The sequence below is a fragment of the Pectinophora gossypiella genome, chromosome Z (genome assembly GCF_024362695.1).
Source record: "Pectinophora gossypiella chromosome Z, ilPecGoss1.1, whole genome shotgun sequence".
NCBI lineage: Eukaryota > Metazoa > Arthropoda > Insecta > Lepidoptera > Gelechiidae > Pectinophora > Pectinophora gossypiella.
Window position 1 is genome coordinate 10,296,028 of NC_065433.1, and position 24,998 is coordinate 10,321,025.

The 24,998-nt window shown below is 35.3% G+C and overlaps 2 protein-coding genes across 6 annotated transcripts in view; one reads left to right on the plus strand and one right to left on the minus strand.

Annotated features, from left to right (window-relative positions):
• LOC126380003 (zinc finger protein ZFP2-like) overlaps positions 1-24,998 on the plus strand; it is a 138,140-nt gene that overhangs the window by 89,690 nt on the left and 23,452 nt on the right. Inside the window, exon 15 of the mRNA XM_050029070.1 lies at positions 5,878-5,932. Within this exon, the coding sequence (XP_049885027.1) occupies positions 5,878-5,919 (42 nt within the window). The 3' untranslated portion in view covers positions 5,920-5,932. The remainder of the gene's footprint in view (positions 1-5,877; positions 5,933-24,998) is intronic.
• The window catches only part of LOC126380001 (potassium channel subfamily T member 2), a 94,539-nt gene that overhangs the window by 57,537 nt on the left and 12,004 nt on the right, over positions 1-24,998 (minus strand). The window lies entirely within an intron of this gene.

The window sequence follows — 24,998 nt, forward strand, 5'->3', positions numbered from 1 at the left end:
TATACTTCTTTCGTCTCTTTGAAGCTTCTTTTTTTCTTTGCTGTCGACTAGCAATGGAAACGGCTAAGCTTGGCGCTGGAGATATTTGAACTGGAACTGGAGTGGTAGATCTTGAAGGCGGAGTATCTACTTCTGGATCTGATAACGGGGTATTTTCTCGTAAAAAAAGTGTTCGTGATGCTTTTAAGTCTCAGTCTGTTGGCTCGGTATACGGTACAATGTTCTTTCCACTTCTTTAAGGCAGCTCTATGCTCACGTGGCGTCATATCCTTTACTAACTTCCGTAAACCTTTTTCTTTCTTCTTTTGGTATTTCAATTTCTCCTTTTCTCTCATTTCTTCTCTTTTTTGTGGGTCATTCTTTCTTTTTAGATATCGTAGTTTTTCTGCTTCCCTCTTTTTCTGTAGCAATTCCTCTCGGGATAACTTTTTCTTTTTAGGAACCATTTCATGTGTGTTTGATCAACCTGAGTAAAAAAAATGAGTTTATCAAAAAAATATGCTGCAAATTATTAATCCTGCAATCAAATTGCTTATGTAATTTTGCAGGACATTGCATTTATACCAATGTAATAATAATAAATAATGATACTTTGATGATTCTTACATAAATAAAACTAGCGGATAAATTAACACAAACAATACATCAAAATAACAACCAATACACAGTCCTCTGTTAATCAGAACAGTCCCCTGCTCTATTTTCAGGCAGGGTACTGTTGCCAGGGGACTGTGTATTTTGGCTAAATTTCACTACGATTACAAAACTAAAGTAAATAGTTTTTTAAAGAAATTATCGATCAATTAAGACATAAATGATAAACCAATAAATTATGTCTCCAAATAATTAAAGCAATTTAAATAAATATAACTACTTACCAGAGGACTGTGTGTGGTAGCGGTCCTACCGCGTCTTTACCTCACAAATGGTGGTCTGACACTAAACAAAATCGCTTCTCGCCGCCGCCTTCAGCACGGTAGCCAACTTCACAACAATTGCGTTTTGTTTCACTCAAAAAAACGTTTGTAAACATTACAGTTTTGTTTTATTATGGCTTAATTTTTTTGACAGGGGCCTGTATACAAATTCTGGGGACAAAGTTTACAGGACTTTACAAAATTAATAAAATAGATAATTAGACCTTTTTTTACTACAATAACATAATTTAATTATTTTACTATATGATATTAACTGCCAGATATATTTAGCTTCACTAACTTTTCCGTAAATCTCATTTCGAGAAGGAAATACAGTGATGGGGACAACCAGGGGACTGTATTTTTAGAGTTTCTATTAAGTCTAGACAAAAAATTAAAATAATTATGGTTCTAAAACAAAATGGCCCCTAAAGTTTCGGGGTTGAATTTCCATTAGAAGTGATTTCTTTTTAAATAATTTAATTACTTTCTGAAAAAAATTGTCGGGACAGCCGATTACGACCTTACAGAGAATCGCCCATGTAGTAACCCATTGCTTGCAGTCGTACTACCTACCTATAGGCATGTACATAAAATTGACACGTCACATGTTTTTGTGCCTATCTTGTAAATTAACAAATACATATTATGTAACTAACCCATTGCTGGACAACGTGTCTTATGTTAACACATCACATTTCGGACATGTTTGTGATAAAAATGATAACACGTTGTACCTATGCATACTGTAGTGATTTTAAATTGTTACTGGCAATAAATTTATTTTATTCTTATTCTTAAAAGTAATGTTTCTCATTCCATGAGCGATGCTGATCTCGGAGGACGCCCCATTTGTCTATCGAGGTTTCAACGCGGAACGGGATTGGCTGGTACCGCAGCGAAACATAGTGTTGCAGGCTCGACTCTTTACGCCTTGCTCCAAAGGAACAACCACTCCTTTCGAAGTGACCGTCATGTCTCATGACAGTCAAACTCACCGACGGTACGTTCGCAACATGGATGTTCTACTCGCGGACGGTAATGTTAAACTTGAAGTTCAGTTATAGGTAGGTACAGATACCTAACACTTTCGTAATTTTTCCGGACGCCATTGGTAGTGACCCTTTATTAGGTATCGATTTTTACCGACTTCAAAAAAGGAGGAGGTTCTTTACGGCATTTTTTTTATGTTTGTTCGGGCGTAACTTCGTTGTATATGAACCGATTTTGATAATTCTTTTTTTTGTTCGAAAGGAGATACTTCCAAGGTGGTCCCATGTCAATGAAGTCAGGGTCTGATAATGGCAGACCAGAGAAATCAAGAGGAATTTTCAAAAATCGTAGGGGCGACTAGTGCGTTTGGAAGGTCAAATTGATCGGATTGGTCTCTAGGCCCCGAGAAAACTTCCATCATTGTGCAACAACCTCCATCTCTATCTCGTCTTCACGCCATTCCTCTATAGGAGGTTCTTCTGGTCTCTTTGTTTTTCTCTTTGGCTTGCTAGTCTCTCCCTCTTCGGATCTCTCCCTGGCTCTGGTGGTGACGCCGAGTGTCTCAAGGGGTGCAGACGTAACCCCCTGATGAAGCACATCCCCTTTTGACTTGATTCTCAAGGTCAGTATAGCGTCTTCCAGAAGATCCTCCTCATATGCCTCCATTTTCCTCCACCTATGTAGGTCCTAGTAGATGTATGGAGACAATAGTTTTCCAACGGCAAAAAAGTATGGAGTTTAAGTTGTCTGATGATGACATGAAATCGCTTGTTGCGAGTGCATACATTGAATGATAATCGAAAGCAAAATAAACATTCGAAGACAAAATAAACAATAGAACAATAAAAATGACATTTTAAAATAAACTTAATAAAACCAATGAGGCCGTCGTTAATGATCGATTATCGAAAGCAAAAAAAACATTCCGAGCTGATTTTTTATTGAAAAACTGACTAAGACAAAATATAACATATAACAATAGAACATAATAAAAATGACATAAAAAACTTAATAAAACCAATGAGGCCGTCGTTAACACTCTCCCACCCTAGTGCGCTAGCACTCATTCGAGACAGGGATTTTAGCGACACGTGCCACACAACGCGTTTGATTTATTCAAATATAAAACAATTAAATGATATCAAAATAGAGGTTATAATAGAATAGAATAAAATTCACTACACGGCGTGGAAGCCTAATAACGTAACGTGCACGTTCGTCCGCCCTCCATTTTCAGATATTCGAACCGCAGCTACGACTCATACAACTGAAAGCAAATGTTGTGTATTAGTATATCAAGGAACGTTGGCGGATCTCATCAAGTTGACTAAAGGATATCCTTAACGAGATTTTGCTTTACTAAGATTAGAAACAAAGTTACTAGCTGCTCAAAGGTTAGGTTATATTGTCGCACGTTATAAAAACTAGTGCGTTATGAAAACACGAGGCGCAGCTGTCCTTGAAGTACTCTGTAAGGATTCTAGGGTTTTAAAGTCTTTAAGTATCTTTAGAACTAGGCCCGATTTTTCGCTCTTAAATTATGGCTCAACCATTAGAAAGCAGTTATTAAAGAGTTTGACTAGTTAATAGAATAACTCTTGTCTGTTCTAAAAGTTCTGAGGCTCTTGATATCATTTCCATAGTGTTAGCCTGTTTTCATAGGGTCCGCTTATCTAACCTGAAGATTTGAAAAGTCCGACAAGTCCTGGACAAAATATAATAGTCGTTTATTTATTTACTGTAAGGACACAGGTGGTACAAATATACAAAAAAGAAACACTTCTTCAAAAAATATCTAACATAGACATCTTCTATTTTACGTATATAGGCCCGAAATTATGAGTGGAACTCTTGTATATTTGAAGTCTATAAAATGTTTATTAGCAACGATACTGTATGACTCATAATGTCCACATGTTTCACAATTTGTTTTAAACCTTCCGTCGAGGATCTCTCCGCTCATCCCTTTACTCCCACCAGTTCTGTTGTATAATAGTAATGCACAGTTCTATTAACAGAACTACTGGGATACTTAGTTCCCTTTAGTACTGTATACAGTAAATCCATTTGTTTTGTCGAACTATTGATTCCGGCTATGTAAACGTAGAATACAAATGACGAAGTATATATAAAAAACCCAACTACCAGAATGTATACACATTCTTATTTTACAACTATAAGTATGTATGTATATGTTTTTTTTTATAATTTCTCTCGGAGGTTAAGACCGCCCCCGGGAGGAGTATATTAGAGACTTAATAGATAGATAAGGAACACAGAGTTTCATGTCTTATTCTAAGTATTACATGTAGTGGACTGGGAAGTCGTTAAGGTCCCCGCGAATAAATACGGGCGACCCTTTCGACTTCCCAGTCAATTATCCAAACATTAAAGAGATAAACATAATTAGTATTTTAAGATTAACAAGACTGAGACGTAATAAAAGCAAGACATTATTTAAAAACATACAAGAATGGTAAAAGTACAGAAAGAAACAAAAATTTAAAAACTAAAATTAAAAGTACTAATACTAAAACTGCCGGCAGGACCGGCCGGCAGGCAATCCTGCCGGCAGGTCCGGCCGGCCGGCCATCCTGCCGGCAGGTCCGGCCGGCAGGCAATCCTGCCGGCAGGACCGGCCGGCAGGCAATCCTGCCGGCAGGACCGGCCGGCAGGCAATCCCGCCGGCAGGCCCCGCCGGCAGCGCCGGAGTACACAATTATGTTCCGTGCACACTTGAGGGAGACCCTAATATTATATTAATTGTTATAGTGAATAATCAACAGAACTAGAGGAATTACAATTAAACGTACAAAAACAGTCAAAAACTTAAGAACAATTACTAATTCGTATGGTGAACAATCAGTAAACAATATTCATATAAGAGCAAAAAATAATTATAAATAAAAGTACACAGTTTATAAAAATAAGAAATCAGAAAACTTAACTCAGTATCACATATAGTTTCACTTAATAAGTTATTTATTAATCACTTTTAGTATATAGTTTAATCACTATGATTAAGTTTGATTAAAGTTTTTTAAGGTACCCACTATTGCTTCCGAAAGTTTAATGAAGGATTTTACGCAATTAGCATCTTGTACAATTTCTTTAAGACTATATGGTTGCTTGTTAAACAATTTACAAATTGACTCATGAGTATATCTTGGTGTGGTGAATTTTGGGCATTCTTTTAACAAGTGTTCTATTGTTTGTATCGACTGTTTATCACAAGGGCATTTATCTGTTGTACTGATTTTGAAACGGTGAAGGTACTGAAGATGATAGCCATGTCCAGTTAATATCTGAGTAAGGTGAAAAGTAGGGGTCACGTGTTTGAAAAGTTCTGAGATAATTTTAAGTTCAGGACACCAGTCTCTGGTGTGTTGGCCTTGAGTTGTGCTATTGTATTCCTCTTCGGCAGCTGTTTCCGTATGCCTTCTAACAAGTAATCTCACATAGCTTATGGGAAATTTGTCATAATCCGGGAGTTTGTGCGCTATTGCTGCGAGCTTGGCCGCTTCATCGGCAGTCTCATTTCCTTCAAGCCCTATGTGCGATTTGATCCAGGCCAATCTAACGTCTATATTGCGCTTTTTGAGCTTGTATAGATGGTAATGTATGGATACTGCTATCCTGTTACTGCTGTCCTTGTTTCTTAATTCCTGTAGACCAGACATGCAGTCGGTAAAGATCACTACCTCTTTTGCCTGGGAGTTATGTATCCATTCACATGCTCGATCAATGGCTAGTAGCTCAGCTTGGAAAACCGAGCAAGCATCGTGTAATTTGATTTTCTTAGTTATTTTATTACCGTGCGGAGTATAAATCACGTACGACGCTCCCACTTTATCCCCACTATGTTTGCTTCCATCGGTGTATATTTTAAAGGTTTCAGGTGTACAGTAGCTGTCTATATCGTCTTGTGATAATATTTGATGAATTTTAATGGCTTTTCTCTTTGCAGGATGGAGTTTTTCGGTCGGGTGCGCACGCGTTTCAAGAGTGATATCTTCCGGTAGGTAAGTAGTAAATCCGTTAAGCTTGACTCTTTCCACAGTTTTGACTGCATCAATTTTCAAATGTAGGGGGGTGAATTCAGCAAGTGCTATAGCTGCAGTGGATGAAATAGTATGAAATCCTCTTATGGCCTTAATGGCAAAATTCCTCTGAAAAGAGCGTAATTTGCCCCTGATGTGCTTATATCTGATTACCTCTCCCCATATTCCAGCCGCATAAGTTATTATAGGCTCTATCACATGTTTATAGATTATCTTAACGTTGTCTGAATGAATTCCCCATGTGGGTCTAATGAATTTACATAACATCTTATAAATTTTATGTGCTTTTGCTATTATATAATTTACATGTTGAATGAATTTAAGGTTTTTATCTATTATTATACCTAGTAGTTTAAGTTGATTTGTGTATTCTAACTCAGCACTATCCATAATTATTTTAGCCTTTTTGGCCTTAGGTGTAAATGCGACCATTTGGGTTTTTTGAGGTCCGAATTTAAGTTTTACTCTGCTGCCCCACTGAGTGATATCTTGCAGGGTTTTATTGGTAGTCTCCTCCAGTTGCTTAATGTCCTTTCCGGTAACTATAAGGAACACATCGTCCGCGAATGCTTGCATGTGGCAGTTGCTTGGGAGAGTTATACATAATAGTTCATCCAGTATTAAATTCCAAAATAAGGGTCCACAAACTGACCCTTGTATGCATCCTCTAGTCATGGTTTTGTTAGCGGTGGCGTCAGCATAGTTCAGCGTGACGTAGCGATCTGTCATATAGTTAAGGATGAATCTATAGTAATTTCTTGGACATTTAGTGTACTGTAATCTTTTAAATAGGGCAGGCCACCATGCGTGATCGAAAGCAGCTTGAATGTCTAATGATATACCGATGACTAAGTTGTTTTTATTCTTAGCCTTTTTAATCTTTTCTATAACCATGTTTAGGGCGTCATTGGTCGATGTTTGCTCTTTAAAACCATATTGTAATGGATGCATATTACCGGTCTTTTGCAGGTGATACGTTAATCTTTTTGATATTAATTTTTCCAGCAATTTGCCGAAAACACTAAGTAGTCCAATTGGGCGGTAGGAGGTAATATCGCTATAATCGTCTTTGTTTGGCTTGGGTAGTACTTTAACAAAAGCTCTCTTCCAGGTTTTCGGGAAATAGGCGAGTTGGACGCATCTATTCATAATTTGTGTAACAAGTTTCGGGTGACATTCTGCGAAAGTTTTACAAATATCTGACGTTAAAAAGTCCATTCCGGGAGCCTTTTTGATCACCTGCACATGTGCACGTTCGAGGATTATTTTTGTTAGCTGAAGCTAGTAAGTTAGCAGGGCAAAATAGATAGGTAGCTAACCTACTACTAGTTTCGTATAACAATATATTTTTATTAGGAGTGAATACCTACTTATTCATTAATGCAGTTGACTGCATATATCGTTTCCATTGGGTAAACTAACCTGTTTGACGCGAAGATGTCTATGTGGCTCAGGGGATTCAAGAATGTAAATGTATAGCAGATGCCGTAAACCCTAGTATGTGTTTTCTAAGCCGCTAACATTAGGCATTCATTACTTGACTAGAAAGTATCTCTTAGTATACTCCGAACGACACCTCGTGTCAATGTAATGCAACTTGCAAGCGTTTGTTTAGTTAATACTTAAATACGTACTGTTAACGCTGTTATAGTAATAAAGTTTTGAAGATTTGCTAAAATAGTTTCTATACTGTAAAAATTAAATAAATATAAAGTCAAGATTATATTCCAGCGTTTTACCGAGCTTTATTAGACCAACGCTGTATCGCATGTAATGGTCGATTGTCAACTGTTTTTTTTTTTTAATGAAAATAACATATAAAACAAATTAATAGGTGCAAGTCAGATACCTGGGGCCTGTTTAATAAAACTTACAATTGTAAATTACAATGACAATTTGATGTACATTGCGGAGTGTGTGATCACAAATATTTTGCAGTTTCCTATTAGCTACGTAATGAACACCAAATTGTCGTTGTAATTTACAATTGTAAGTTTTATTAAACAGGCCCCTGGGATCGAAACGGCACTCCTTTGAGAAGCAAGCTGGTGAACCACAGAACCACTGTGACTCATTCTATAATCAAACTGTAAATCCTTTAGGTACATTCAAATAAACTCTTAACTAAACTTTAAGTTTTCCCTAAGATGCACACTTGTGCACTACTAAAAGTATTGCAACTGTTCATAGAATGTTGTATTCTTGTGGGACGTGAACATAAGTATTTGAGAACGGAATATACGCGAAAGAAGTGTTGCTGAGTTACTTCCATAGCAGGCTTCTGTTATTATGATCAGTGCGTGGAGTAGAAAACATAAATTCATCTATTCCATTGGAAATGCATGTGAAATTCGTCGATACTTTTATCTCCATTCTTCACACTTCCTAAGATCAAAGACTTCTTTGCATTTTTTTGTTAGGAGGAATGCTTTGAATAAAGTAAAATGAAAAGGAACATGGGTAAAATACAAACATGCCTGCTAAATATTTTTAATTAAATGTATTTTAGGCCCAGGAATTCTAAATTGGAATCAAAAAGTGTTCCCGATTTACAAAACTAGGCCATTCCAAAGTAATTTATTAGCAAACCCATGCTCCAAATACAAATACAGTTAGTAATAAGAAGTAGACTTTATAACTAAATGATGTCAAACACAGTTGGGGTACAGTCGTTGTTATTGGTAGATTTTTCAATAAAAAAACAGTTGGTGGTCTTTAGGTAACTATTTGTATCCACAATTACTTCTAAGTAACATAATTACACTGCAAAATTTTTTCTTTACCTAAAAATATTTTTATATAGGTATCATCTATCAAAATACGTTCTATACTCTTTGTTTGAAATATTTTGATCAATAATTTCTTTACCTTGACATAGTTGAAGTATTTGTAAATTACTTATATTTATAGCTTAGTACTCGGTTGGTATTTAAAAAAGTCCGGTACTACTGAGGTTATTCATATGTTTGATTTTCCATCTGTTGTGTTCCACAGTATAATCAAACCTTAATTATTCCTTGTTACTTGAAATATTTGCAAAAAATGTTGATTTATACTGCTTAATTGCTTACATAATAATATTATAATCTTCTGTTTGAAAATAAAAGGTGTAATTGCGTTTCTGTGTGGGTCGTTTACGTAGGGATGTTTATGTTATGTTAATAACGTATTTTCAGTGTCTTGATTGTCATCCGTCATGTAAATGTCAGTATTTAATAAGTACAGTTGAGCGCTTGCGGTGCAGCCATTTCTCATTTGTTAATTTTGTTTCATTAACAAAAAAGGCACCGATAGAGGACGAGATATGTTTTTTAATTTATAGATACCCATATGATTATTTAAATAACAAAGCAAATGCAGTTGTCCCCATTTGCTTGTGAGAAGTATCTAACTCGTACTGTTCTTTCCTTGAAATAAACCTATGATAAATAAATACGTATTTATAAACGATATTCAGTTTGTACGATGAATTGTAAAAAAAATATACCTATTTCAAAGTCCAGTTGCGATGGAAAATGGCTAACATTTAGATGGAGTATTTCGATTCGAAGACAACTGAGCTCTAAGTATAGTTGCGTAATATGATTGTTTAACGACTTAACCAAAATGTGATGACAATATTTGTCAATACACGTCATTATTCCCACCTTGAAAATCAGTAGTAGTTGGTACATATCCTGAAGGTGCCCAGGGACACGTACCGACGTCGCGGACAGTGAAGGGGTGGAATGAAAACGTTACGTGGAAAACATCTACATAATAAATAACCTATCCTAGGTTAAATAAGCGTTTCTAACTGTAGTGTCTTGGCCACGTTTTGTGCAATGGTAAGTACAGATTACTTCAATCGATAACTAAGTTTCATTTAGGCGTTGTTGAAGCATCAATGCCACAAGCATCTCGTCATCCACTTCCTTGCCTATATCTGCCAGGCTTTGTGCAGCCGTCATGACTTCTGTTACGCAATCTCTGACATATCGTAACTGATCTCAGATTTATTAGCTTCCCAAGTAGATGTAAACACATCTGTTGTAAACACCGTCATCTTCGTAGATAGCATTATTGAACTTGTACAAAACATTCAGACAGATATTGGCGCGTGCCTTCTGATTGCGATTTTTTTCCGATGCATCGTTTGAGTTTCTAGTACCTCCTGTCACGATTTTCCACAAATCTTCGTCTTCGAGGGCAAGCTGCCGCTTTGGCTCACGCTTCCGTCCGATATTGCACTAATCATATGTCCATCTCCGTATAATCTATTTGCGCTCGTTTTAGGCATTGTCTAAGTATTTGAGTATTTCTTCAATAACCACTCATAACCTGATATTGCATATAACGATATTCCAAACGTCAATGAGGAAATGAGAAAAACATCAATGAGGTTTTAACTCCTATATCGAATCACACAATTATCTTACTTTTTCGGGAAATTACGTGATTCAGCGTGTAGTATCCTGATTCCTGACCAAACAAATGACAGTGTCACAAAGTGATTTCGTTAATGTCCAATGATCTTGGATAAAAAAGTACTTTACAAGTAGGAATCACAATATTATGTAAAATAGGTGCTTATCTAAATTCTTCAATGAATAAGTTAATTAGTACATAGTATGGTTGGTATTAGTATAGTTAGTGAATTTAGTTTGCCATCGACACGATAAGAAGAAGAATGAATAAGTAATCATACATTATCAATACGTATATGTATGTAGTCTTGCTATAATTTTGGAACTCTTGTTACGATCTTAAGTAGTATATTTATAAATAAATAAATAAATTCATAATTTCCTAATACGATTTCACGAACAACAAAATCATACTATGACATAAAGGAAGACGGTTTCCATTTATTATGTCAATATTGGTGAAGTTATCGATAACTAAATTAATGGTGACAGTGAAGCTCAAGAAATATACATAATGCATGTTTTACAAACCAAAACTTCATAATTATGTATGTATAGGTATATTATTCGTTAATAAACTTATAAAATGTGGATTAAGATACGAGTATTGTACGTATTAATATGTTCGAAAATAATTTATTCATTTTATAATTATTATAATGCTTACAAACGCATTCAGGAAAATCGTTAGGTATACGTTGGGGGCAAGACGATGCCTATCCGCTGTTTTTTACACTATATACAATGTTTGTTATTTATTAGGAAATATAAATTTTGCCTAAAACAGACTTAAGTCAAGAATTTGTACAGGGTTAAGTACTTAGGTACTGTATGAGCGCCGTAATAGATTTTACGTGAGTTAAGTGTTTACAATGTGCTTGTATTTAGCCTTGCGTATTTGAGATTGCGGGTACGCGACCGCAGTGTGTGAATTTGAACTTTCTCCTTGTTAGATATTTCAAAAACTTGTTACCAATATTTAAAATTAGGTCACCTGGTGTCGACAAATTTCGTCTTAAATATGATATCCCGAAAAGAAACCGTTGTTGGATGTCTTTCCATCTCTCTAGTTATACTAAATATAGCTGGTCTAATACTCTACCTATAATAAACATCTACTGTCTGATTTGAAAATTCGGAAGGACCAATTATACTATCTACTGATTTAAATCAGTATGTTTACTCAATGAATAGAACATAAAATCGTATGTGCGACAATAACATATGTGTGTACATACATATAACCTGGTGATGCATTAAGGCAATTAAACTGATATCACTAAAAGCTGCTCCCACATAGGTAGATACAAAGAGGATGGGCGCTAATTATGTAAAGTGCTGTTACTACCATGTTTACAAGAATACCTAAGATAAGAGAAAGATCGATGGAGATTTTGTAACATTATACTCATTAAGTATAGCAATTGCACCTTCAAATATATGTTGGATATTAAATTTGATTTGTTTTTTAAATTTTGATAATTCCCCTTAATATTTGAGTAAACAAACATATTGTGTGTGTTTTTACACTTTAACCCTTTGTGTTTAAAAATCATAGTGTTATATTTATTCCTTAAAGACCGGAAAAAAGAAAACTTAGAAAAACTTATTTGCAATCAAACTGCATTTTTCCAAGAGGCTGCTTTTCTTTTTCGTAACTCGTCCTTCAGACGAGATACATTCCACGTCGCTCCACATTTTATAACAATTTATCACGAATTTTATCTGGACAGTATGGAGAACTGTCAAAAGGTAGGAGCACTCAACAGTGATGTCGCTTACATTTGAGCTTCTAGTTTTTATCCTCAATGCATTCCATGCAAGAATCTTCTTTTTCTAATATACATATGACACATGTCCAGCTTCTGACGCTTCAAATGAAACTTTCCACTGTTCCTCAAAAACAATTAGATGGCGCTTTACAGATTTTCCTTCGTTAAACCTATATTGAGAGTCCCTCATTGTTTTTTCTCTTAGCTCAGTGCTTGCTTGTTTCAATCGATAAGATATTGTCGAGAGTTACAAATGTGACCCAAACACATCACTAGATATGTGTATTTAGGGATGTACTCTACATACACTAACGAAACTCTTTTAGGTTTAGGGGACTCCGGGATACTAAAATCCCACTATACATTACAGCTCGGATTTTTACATTTATGAATTACATAAACAGATAGCTCAGTTAATAAGACACGTTTTGTCATTAACAAAGTTTTATTATTATTATAACATCAATAAGCTTTTTTTAAAAATTGTTGGTCGTGCTTAAAGTAACCCCAACCTATACGTGGTTACTTTACAAAAGGTGGGAGACTTAAACACACCCTTTTATTTGGAGGAAAACAACTATAAAAACACATTTAAAAATCAAAGCAATTTAAAAACCATACAATTAATATCCAAAGTATGAAGCTTGCATTATTTTGTTGCAAACCAACCAAATGAACATCGAGGATTGTTTCGCTCTGTCACTGAGCTCTTAACCAAAACGCAGAAAAAGGTTTACTATCAAACAGTAAATAAAAAGGAAAGTAAAAGTGGTAACTTTTCTCATAAACAACAGCATTCTGAAACTAAGGAAATCTCGTTACATATAAATCAGTTTTAATTAATTATGGCACATAAAGTTAAATCTAATCTTAGTCTTTTAATTTATTTTTCTTCGGTTTCTGATACTATAATTAATACTAGCCATCGTGGTAAAAAACTTACATTACAGTACAAAAATACAAACAATCTTAATTCAAATAGACGTCACATAACCTCAAAAGTTAACATACAATTTCTAAAAGGCCTTCAGAAACATCAAACTATCATTATAAGGAATTGCAACATTTTGTCCACCTACAGATTCCTCTCAGTATATCTTTGGAGATCTTTATCGAACGTTTTTTGTTTTCGTTTTCTCAACTCTTGCTTTCTTTGATCTTTTTTGTTTCCCTTTTCAGATTTTATTCTTTGGATTTTCATTTTTTACAGTCTGTATTGTAAGATTGACGTGTCTTTTGACACTTTACCTTTCTTTTTTATTATTCTCTTTTTCGGTGTATTGCTTGGTCTCTCTTGATCTGAATCTTGTACAATATTGGGTGAAACCTGTGATATATCAAAATCAGAAGATTGAAAAAGGTATGGGAGAACTGTTGGAATGATTCGTGATATGCAGCTTGTAACTTGTTTAGAAGTGGTTGGAACCCAACAGTCACTATTCCTATTCTTTCATTATTCGTTCAGTATCAGACGACGTATATAAGGTTTACCAGTTTGGTATATTTAATTTCATTTTCTAATTTTCGAATTCCATAGTCTCTGCTTACCTCGGTGGGAAATAGGCGTGAGTTTATGTATTAATCCGCTCAAGATATTTTTTCGGCTAAATGCTTCATTTATTACTGCATTCACAAATGCAAGAATATGGTAAAGTCGTAGTTGTAGCATAATAATAAATAATAGTTGCAGCATAGTATCGTTTGTTTTCAAGTAGCAATGCGTTTTGCTACATTGTAATAATGAATAACAATTTGTTTTTCTCCGTCAACTGTAATAATCTGCCTTTGTGCCGGTATCCAACGTCATCAATTTATTTAAATTTTGCCTCTCCAGTACTAGTATTCGAATCTACTCTCTATCTTTTTAAAGAGTATCAAGGTTGTATTTCACTGCAGTTTTATGGCTTTTGACACCAATTTTTAGCTTGTATTGGAACGGCATTATCGTTCTGAAACTATTACGTAAACTTTAAGTTTATAGAACTATACAATACAGATACTTGACCAACTGTGCAAATATCCATTCATTGGATTGGGTCAAGTATTCTACACCATACACATAGCAATCGTCGAAAACAAGATGGCCGTAGAAATTATAGACTATTCGCTCTAACAACGCCATCAGTGGTAAAATTGTGAAAGCGGTTTTTTACCTTTGCAGACATAGAAAATCTCTAGAAAATGTTGTAAAACACGAAAGATATTTCGATTAGTTGAAATTTCCCGCAGTCGAAATTGCCCCGCTGCACCTTATTTGGTTTCAACCTAAGTATCATTCGGTCACCTTGCTTCAAGCGTTGATGTAATGGTAACGATTACTGTAGTAACGCTTCAAGTATTGAAAGAGATTCTTGAATAAGTACTTTAAGTTTCATTGCTTTTTTGAAGGTTTCCGACTTCGCTAACGACTACTGACATGTGTCAATAAGCCAGGACCGAGCGACGACGGTTCTACCAACCGTCCGAATTACATCGATTGGATGAAATGAAAATATCAAACCTGCCTGTTCCTTTGAATCCTCTGCCAATATCGAATATTCATTTTAGACCTTTTTATGTAAATATTTTTATATAGGTCAAGTAAATCCTAAGATAACGTATTGCGAGATAGAATTAAAAGGTTAAGTTTATATCTTTTGATCAAAACGAATGGAGTGTTCGGTTTCTAGGTCAACTTAGTTTGGGATGCCGTAAATAGGGACGATATGTTTATGTACCAGACTAAATCCGCTAGCGTCGTGCGTTTTTACGACCTGCCTGCGATAAAGGCAAGATTTATTATCTCTTAGTAACCATATAGACAAATCTCGAGGAACTTAATAAAAGTGAGTACAAAGTATTTAATAAGTATTTATTTACGATCACCAAAAGTTATGTTTATCATCATTGAGTATAATTAATTGATTTAAGTCAAAAAGTTATATAATTATGTTAAAAATATAAAGAAGTAGAAAACGTTAATTATTTATAGTGTGTCGTTAATTTTATCTTTCGTTCCATTGTTATACCTACTGTCCTTTAAAAAATACTAATTCTTTGTCGTTTCCGTCTTTGTCTTTCTATCATTATTTAATGACAATTCTGTAATTTTTAGTGTTCCGAACCTCAAAACGAAACACGGAACCGTTATATGAACCTTTAGTCCGTCCGTCTGTTTGTCTGTCCGTCTATCTGTCTGTCTGTCAAGACCCTTTTTCTCGGGAACGTGTGTAGGTGGCAGCTTTCTTTTTCCTTTTATTTAGGGGCTTTTAAGAAAGTATGTTATGCCAGCCCCGTTTATTTACCACACAAATCCCAAACAAAAAAAAAATAAAAGTGAAGGTTCACAATATATAAAATAGGCACTTAACTGCATTCACATTATATTACAAAAAATAATTATAGGCGCCGCGCAGGCGTGCCGGTGCAATGAAATATTCGAATCAGATGAAGGAACGTCCGTGTCCAATCTCAAAATTTAAACACATAAACTGAACTGATAAAAACAATGTTCCGCGCGCAGCCTTCACGATTCAAGACTAAAGTATGACCGAGGGAGGTGAAGTAAACTTAGGTCAAACGCTGGTGGGGAGCGGAGAGTTGCCGTTTTATATGAAGTAATTCGTTGTTCTATGGCAGAAGTACCTAACACGATCAAAAGTTAAAGGCGATTTTAAATTATTCTGGTAGGTAGAGGTTAATAAAACTATAAAAAGAAACTTATTCACCACGTATAACAAATGTGAATGTCTTATACTTTTATATTTAAGCGATGCCAAACGTTACATTGTTGTATGGTAATGTAATTTCACTTGATTCTGATTTTTTACTTCTATATGACCCTACACATCGGCACATTTTCACACTTTGTGTACTCTTAGGTGAGTGGCAAGTATAGCCGGCATAGTGACGTAATACCGAAGCAGGGAAATATATCAGCGCTTATCTCCTTTCCGAGCGTGAAGCCGTCGCCCTTCCTTCGCGCGTAAAGTCGCATCCGCTGAATGAATGTTTAATAAATTACAGAAAATCTGTGGAAAACTTTAATACATTCTCGAAATATTTAATTTAAAATAATGGTATAAGCCCGGTTCTTCAATTTGCTTTCTTTGGTTCTTCAAATAAGAAACAAAGAAAAATCGACTACTGGTTGTGACAACCTTCCTCTCATAACGTGTTTTTAAAGATTTGGTTTAGGCAATAATTTTGTCAAGAGGACAACCTATTCAAATGAGACACATTTTACGATGGAATTTGTATATAAATGTACCACACGTTATCAAAAACGTGGTCATACATAGTACGCTTTGTTATGTAATTCTTCATTAAAATTCGTTAATTAGTCAAAAAGAAAAATGAGATTGTTTTTATATTTTCTTAGACGGGTTAAACAAAAAGCTTGACAGAAGTCCGTACACCAAAGGTGAAATCTGATGTGTCGTGTCTTTTTCCCTTACGATGGCATGAATTGTATAAAGCTGGTACACTAGTTCAGGGCTGCATCTAAAAGTGCCATCCATGATCCAAACATCTGCTTCAAAAAGTAGTTTCAAATTGTTTTCCGTGCCAAAAATAATCAATGTTTCTCCTTCAAAGTTGTAATGGGCAATTAAATATTGATTGCCATTTAAGGTTTGGCATTCCTCTGGTATAACCAAATCCTCAAGTTTTACAGGAAGTTTAGGAATATTTTTATTTCTAGGTCGATGGATCATAGCCTGCATGGCGGATTTATTTGGCATGAATGGAGCACTAGTGGTTGGAACAGCGTAATTGCACCGTTGTATGATCTGGGAAGGTCGATCTCCACAAGAAACAGCCCTCTCTTTTAAGTTATTCTGAAGTTTTCGCACTTGGATCAACTCGGGTTGGGGCAAGTGGGAATGTTTTTTAATCATTTTATTAGCAACGTAGTGTTCGTCTCCATATTTGACTGTTTTCAGCCACACATCACATGTTTCGTTGCATTTTTCAATACAATGCCAATAGAAAACATCTTCACGCACTTTGTTCAGACAGTAAATATAACAGTCTATAACTAATTGCTCTTTACCATTCCGAGATGTAATAACGTCACAAGAAGTCATTTTAATTGATTTTTCGTGATCTAAAACAAATAAGCATAACATTGTTTGTGACGGATTGACAACATCACATCTATCATAAAAAGTTTTCGAATATTAGCGTGGCAAATTCTCCTTTACTTTTTTCGCATAACGGTTTCGTTTTTTGACAGAGCCAAGGAGGTTCCACGCCAGTTTATTCGAAAAGGAATGCAATGCACCATTCCTGTATGTGACCATATAAAAGGATAAAGAATAGAAAGGAGAGCCAGTTCAGTTTTGAAAGCGATCGAAGCAGGAAGAAGAAGTGGAAAAGTGAAAGAAAAGAAATAGTAGAAGTTCGTCTTTTTCCCGTCAACCCCAGGGTTTCGAAGTAGCATCGTGTCTTAGATGCAACACGTCGATCTACGATACTGTCGTAGTAAATTTTGTCTGATTAGAGTATGTCGAAATAGTTTCATGTCATTGTAGCATTACTGTCGAGGTAGAATGTCATCGTATTCGCGTCGTTTCTTAGTAAAGTCATGTCGAAAAAACGTTTTGTCGGAGTAGAGTAGTATCGAAGTTAAGACATGTCGAAATTATGTATTGTCGGAATAAAGAAGTGTCGGATTTTCATATTGCCGAAGTAAAATCTTGTCGGATAAAAGTTTGTCGGACTTCAGTTTAAGTGACTTCATAGACTGGCTTTTATTTCTAATTTAATAATTTATCTTTGACCCAGTTATCTAGCCTATTAACGCTCTCTGGTTGTCACGCACATTGTCTTTTCAAACTTTCAAAGTTGGATTTAAAGCTTATTTGTAACATTATATCTCTCCTGAATCAATCCTTTTATTAATGATATCAAAAGAACAGTATTTTACATTATATCTCTAGAATATTTCCTGAAAGATTTTTTTAACGTGAAGTGTACGATAACTAACAGCGAAATAGAACCGCTACACATAATTTATGTGTGTCTTTTCCCTGATGATATTGCAGCCTTTCCAGATTAATTGCTGGTTTTTTCACGTTCCCACTGAAATATGAGTTGTCTAGTTCATTTTCTGATTTAATGTTCAGAAAATGTTACAAAACGAGTATTTTATTATATAAATGTATGCATATTTTAATGCGTTATTATTGCTTATCTATTTTTTTTGTAGCACAATTTTTAAAAGGTTCATGGCTTATTTTACCAGTTGTTAAGTACCAACTTGTTATAGTTAGGTACCTGAGAAAATAAGTACCAGATAGTTAAAATGATTGAGCGCAACCTGTTTTGATTGGCATGTACTTACTGTGAGGGCTTTAATTATACATTTTGGAACGGAGTTCTCAACTTCTACCATATAATTAACAATAATACTACGTATATGTATAAGGGACATTCTATACGTAGCTGTAAGCAGTTGAGGCCTAAAGAAGGAAAGGAGCGACCGCTTCCACAAAGCTTTTGTAAAAAAATAAAATTTCCCACGACTAATGTTTTAATTTACTTTGCAAGGCAATTTTGAACTTTTAGTAAAAGATTTACTTATAGTTTTAATGACTGTTATATATGTGACAAGTGATAGTTATTAAGTACGTTATTCGTTAATTAGCTTAATTTTCAAAAATTTTGCGTCATCAAACTATTAGCAATGGCGACTTTTCATAGGATTGAGCGTACCTGGTCTTCTTATACCATCGGTAAACCTAGCTCAGACGCTGGTGGGGGCCGAGAGTTGCCGTTCTACACGTAGTATTATTCCTTATTCTATCAGGCACATTACCTGTGAAAAACTGCAACTCGATTTATCTAGTAGGTACCTAGGTATTTTATCTGGCAGCATTATAACAATAATATTTTAAATAAAGAAAAGAAATGAACCTGGGAAAATATTTTTATTATTGGTATTGGAAAGAAAGGATGAAAAGGCGAGAGATTCATGCATTAGGATTTTTATCGCTCCTAGTCTAATGACTATAGAAACTGAAAAATCTAAAAGGTGTTTTATTTTAGACTTCTAGTTGACTATGTATGTTATGGTAATTTTATAGAGCAAGCATTAATATAACAAGCACGGTAGATTTTCTATGCAGCACACAGTTGAAGCGATGGTAATATTGTGAACCTGGGTATTTGTAGCGCGATTTCATCCAGGCTGTCGATGGGCGCGCTGAGCGGACGCTCGAGCAGGCGTGAGGGCGCGGTTACTGTGTCGGAACTCATGTTTCGATTGCTTTTTGGGTTTCTATACTTCTTGCGATTCTCCTCGGCTCGTCGTAGATTGTGGAATCGAAAGAAAAACATCGACATTATATCCAAGTTGGGACTTGAATATTCCTTTTAATTCTACAGATAGTCACTGTCGTCTCAATACACTTCCACGGCGGTTTTCTTTATATTTCACCGGTTATATATTAAGGTAACACTTATAATAACGTCACAAGGATATAAAAGGCAAAATGTTACTTTCGTCTTATAAAACATTCCGTTCAAGGAGACTGTTTTTATAGATAATAATGAATTAACGTCACCTCTGGAAAAACGTAACGAACTTCACCGCGAGTTCCGTGACATGACCTACATTTCATTTCGGACCGACAGTCTCTGCATAATTTATGTATTTGATCTATTCTGAGATGGCTACCTGTCTGTTATCTGCGTTACCCAGGCGTACTACTATTGCATGGATTTGATTTACAATTTAGTTAACGTTATATTATATACCTAATAGGTATTATAGATATATAAAAAGTTATTTCCTGTTCACATTCTTTGCACAAATGTTTATGCATCAGTTCCAAATGATTACGGAAAAGTCATAGTGAGACATGAAAACGTTATGTTTGTGGTTGATTTTAATTGAACAGGTTATCGAAATTATGCCGCAATTAATTAACACCACCATGCTCGCAGCGCTCTTCATGCTGCGAGTGGCTGTAGGCTGAATTCACTTCAACAGGATTAACACGGGCTTCATTATACTGACGTAGAAGTTTAAATTTATGCAGCTATATACCTAAGTCAGGCATATAACTCCTTAAATTTATGCGACTCTAATAGGCTAGTTTATATATTATATTAGTGACTGCAATAGGCTGAAATTATATATTATTTAGTATCTTGAAATAATCTGTACTTAAACGTATTTTTACATAATTCTCACTTCTGAATTTATTTGCAAGAATAGCCCAGTGCAATTCTGAATAAGGATTTTCAACATGACAGAACATAATATTTCAATTTGAAACATAACATAATTGCTAGTTTGACTTAGATGTGTAACCATACGGTTTCAAATACGATTATTAATGCTGTACTCATTCCGTTTATCCTTTACATACAAAATAATTCTGAGTACAAAAGTTCCGTGTTCATTAGTTGGATGGTTAGTAGCAGTTTGTTAGTGTCTAAATACCTGATTCTAAAGCCTGCAATGGACGTGTACCTTTCTGTGCATATGAAATTAATAACAGTGAATTAACGGTAACTATAAAATGTTTGTGTAGGTAAGTAGGAAGAATGAATTGTTACATTTTGAGATGACTGCCTTGTGACCTCCTTAGCGAGATCTGCGACCTGCCCTCGGCATCTCTCATTAGTGACGAGTTGTCCCTTTTTATTACTATGCTGGTACACAAGTAGTATTTTTGAACATAAACAAGCGTAACTTAGCATTTGTTCTGGCTCATCTTTGAAAAGGTATTTATTGCAAATTGAATATGACGCCATTTTATTTTAAAATCCAAAATTATAGTGAATATATAAACCGTTTCGTACGAATGTAAGTAATTATTTCTGCTTCTGCATTATATTCTGGTTTCTAATAATGCAGAACACATAATACAATTTTAAAAGAACTATAAACATCAAAATTTTCCAAAAAAAGAAAATAATTTCAGAAAAGAATTTTGAAAGTATCAATTGTGTTGAGGACAGCTCTTATCCAAAGTTAGTTTTAGCCACACAAAGTTGTAGATGTCTGATTGCATGAAATAATTGTTTTAAATCATTTCGCTTGAACTTAGCAATTAAAGATACAATTAATACTTGAATGAAAGTGCTTACGTAGGTACCTACTTCTGTTGTTGTCGTATAACTGCATTGGCAAGCAATGCTGAATACAGTTAACACTCCAGTGAACCGATGTGTCGAACGCGAAACATGGCCATAGCGTCCAGTTAAATTAATTAATATACTATACAAATGAAATGAAATGCACTAATATAATTTTGTTCACTGCATTAGATGCACGTTGTTATAATAGTACCTATACAAATGATTCCAGTTATTCAACAAAGGGACCAACCATAATAACTTTATTAAAAGGTCCTGGATAAACTTTTAATAACTTTGTCACTGAGATAGACATGTTTACAGGAGATCTAGACTTTCCTTGTACGAGTCGCTCTTTTAAACTGCACGATAAAAAATACGAAGAAAATTATCGTCTGCGTCATCTTTGAAATGAAGGTTACTTAATTTCAACTTTCTTATAACTTTAATTGATCTGAAACGGAAACTAAAAATAAGAAGTGCACAGTTGGGTATTATTACTTGTAACGATTAACGATACGATTAACGATAACGTTTTCTTAAACCTAAAATCAGACATGATTGCCAATTGCGATATTATGGCAGATCTGATCAACCATTCTTCCAACCATTTTACTCTTATAATAATGCTAAACGTAGAAAAATTATAGATATTAACTATAGCGGTCAGACAGCCCTTTAATTAACTATCATTTTCTCAACTACGTTCAAGTTGTCAGGGTCAGTGATAATATCCTCTGCTCTTTATCTCGTTATTGCTACTGAAATAAGTGCGCCATTATTATTTTAGCTAATACAAAGAAAATTATAAATTTGTAAAAATGCGTAAATCAAGTAGAATTTTCATTGCAATTCAATATATTTTAACCGGGCGGAAACAATTAGACAATTACACATACATTCTAGAATAATTGTTTTGAAGACGAAAACACATTTTAGTTACGAATCCCCTTTCTTTCTTCTTCATTACTAGATATTGTAACATTTTCGTAACCTAACTTTAAGAGATTGGGCGGTTTTGATGCATTCTGAAGTTTCTGATCATGACCTCATTTGTGGAAAAGGTCTCTTATTATCCGTTCTTTTCCATCCGCTGCTTTGATGATATCGTGTGTCTTCCTACTGAATTTTGGCCAAAATAAGTAGCTGTTAAACTTATGTAAAAGGTACGAAACTACGCAACTAAGACAGTTGTTATTCACAAAATCGGTTACCAAATCCATAATAATATGAAATTGCTTGTAATCTCACATATACACTTCTCATCAAAAAAATCGAAACACTTCTGTTTTCATTGTTTCTGTCTGAATTTAACACAAAAAAGAATTCAAACGATGAAAAAAAATACATAAATGTATAGCTGGCAGTTTGGCCATTACAGTAATAAGCGAAAATTCTAAATTCAAAATTAGAATTTCATTTGTTTATCTTATAAACGAAATGAATCACTGTTTTGAGACAAATGTGTGTTTAGGGTTGGAGTACATTTAGCGTTTAAAAACTAAAAATTGGCGCCTATCCTTAAACTTTTTGTTTTTTATTTCAATACTGTGACTTTGGGACGTCTGAAAAAAGGATTTTTTTCTAAAACGTATGGATACTTCGCCCACAGAAGCCGCCCAAGTTGTGGCATTGGTGGATTCTGGCCTTAGTCAGCGTGTTGTGGCTGCAAGACTGCATCTAAGCCTGTCATCTGTTCATAGAGTCTATAAACGTTATCGGGAGACTGGTTTGTTCACGCGCCGTTCAGGATCTGGCAGGAATCGGGTCACTTCTGAGCGAGATGATCGATTTATTGTAACAACTTCTTTAAGAAATCGACGCCTTAACGCTTTTCAACTGCAGCAGCGGCTTCGTGTTGTACGAAGGGTGGCTGTAAGTGACTCTACAATTAGAAGAAGGTTGAAGGATCGTGGACTGGTACCGCATAAGCTAGCAAATGGGCCGAAATTAACTGCAGACCATCGAAGAGCGCGCCTTAACTTTGCACGTGAGCACCTAAATTGGTCATACCTACAGTGGAGCAAAGTTCTCTTTTCTGATGAGTGTAAAATTATGCTGTATGGTAACGACGGAAGGAACAAGGTCTACAGAAGAGACGGAGAACGCTATGCACAATGCTGCATTGAAGAAAAGGTCAGCTATGGTGGCGGTTCGTGGACGGTTTGGGGAGGAATCAGCGCCGACGGTAAGACAGAGCTTGCTTTCGTGTCTGGGCCACGTCTGCCTGCACTAAACTGTCATCGGTACGTCGAAGAGTGTCTCGAGCCTCATGTGATGCCCTATGCACATTTTATTGGCAACGGCTTCATATTCATGCACGACAATGCTAGGGCTCACACCGCGGGCGTCGTACGAGATTATCTTAACGAAGTCGATATCTCTATTATGGAATGGCCAGCAAGAAGCCCGGACATGAATCCCATTGAACATCTGTGGGATGAATTAAAGAGACGAATTCGAGCAAGAGATCCTGCCCCAGAAACACTTAGCCAGCTGCAAGATGCAATCCAAGAGGAATGGGACAATATACCACAGCATGTGATCGTGACTCTCATCCGATCGATGAAGAACCGTATGGAAGCAGTAATTAGAGCTCGGGGAGGGAATACAAGTTATTAAATAAACGTTTTTTAGCTTTTTTTTTCATTTACGTGTGTTGTTTTATCCATTTCCTTTATACTCCATACGGAATAAAAATGACTCATTTAACAAAATACGAAACCTATGAAAAATTCATTTAAATTTAGAACATTAACATTAAGATTTGATAAGCTCATATTACTCACTATTAAACGACATTTAACATTTATTCCTAAATGTACACATTTTTCTGATAATCCTGACAAAACGTAAACTTGCAAGGTGTTCCGATTTTTTTGATGAGAAGTGTATTAGTAATAAATTACCGATGGAGTTCTAATAACTTTTGTGTTAGTCAAAACATAATAGAGTTGCGAATTTCGTCATAAGTTTGCGTCCGCAAAAATAAGAGAGTTCACTTGTATGGGAAAGCACGGCGAATAGTTTATTGGTAACGACATTCTAGTTCCTAAAGTTAGTTAAAGCGGCCGGGAAAAATAACGGAAGGTTCCTATTTTGAAACGTGCTTGGCGTTTAAGAAGGGACTTTATAAGAGAAAGGTATAAAAGCGAAGGGGATAGGTACTTCATAAAAGCAAAGTATGAAAGATCGTGCCTTTTAATCTAATTCGTTTAAATGGGTAAAAAGCTTTTTGGGTATTAACTTCCCATTTGATGTTTTGGAATCAGTGAAGCGAACGCCACGTTCATCAAGTGACTTCTGGTATTGTAGTTACTTTAACTATTTCTAGACATAATATTTAATAACTATGATATTCAATAGCTGACGCGCGCAGTACCGTGTCTATTGTATAACCTCCACACACATACAACAGCTGCGGATCTTAATGCATGATATCTGTTAGTGTTTCGAGTGCTACGATCGTACATAATGGAGACCGAAGCGTTTTGAAACAGAGGTCAGTTGAAACAGCATATTTTGCCGAACTAATAAAATTGTAAGCGCATTGTACTGCATGCACTGTACTGTGTGCATTGTACTGGTGATATCGCTATTTAACTCGATATCTACTAGGACTACTTAAATTTATTTTAAGGTGTAGCTGTATCCACCGAATAGAAAAGATATGGAAAATCGATAAGCTAAAATGTACGTACTTCAAAACCGAAATGATAGTTCACGTCAAAAGGGTTGCTTGCCAGCAAGATGCCTTATTGATTCATACCATTTATTTAT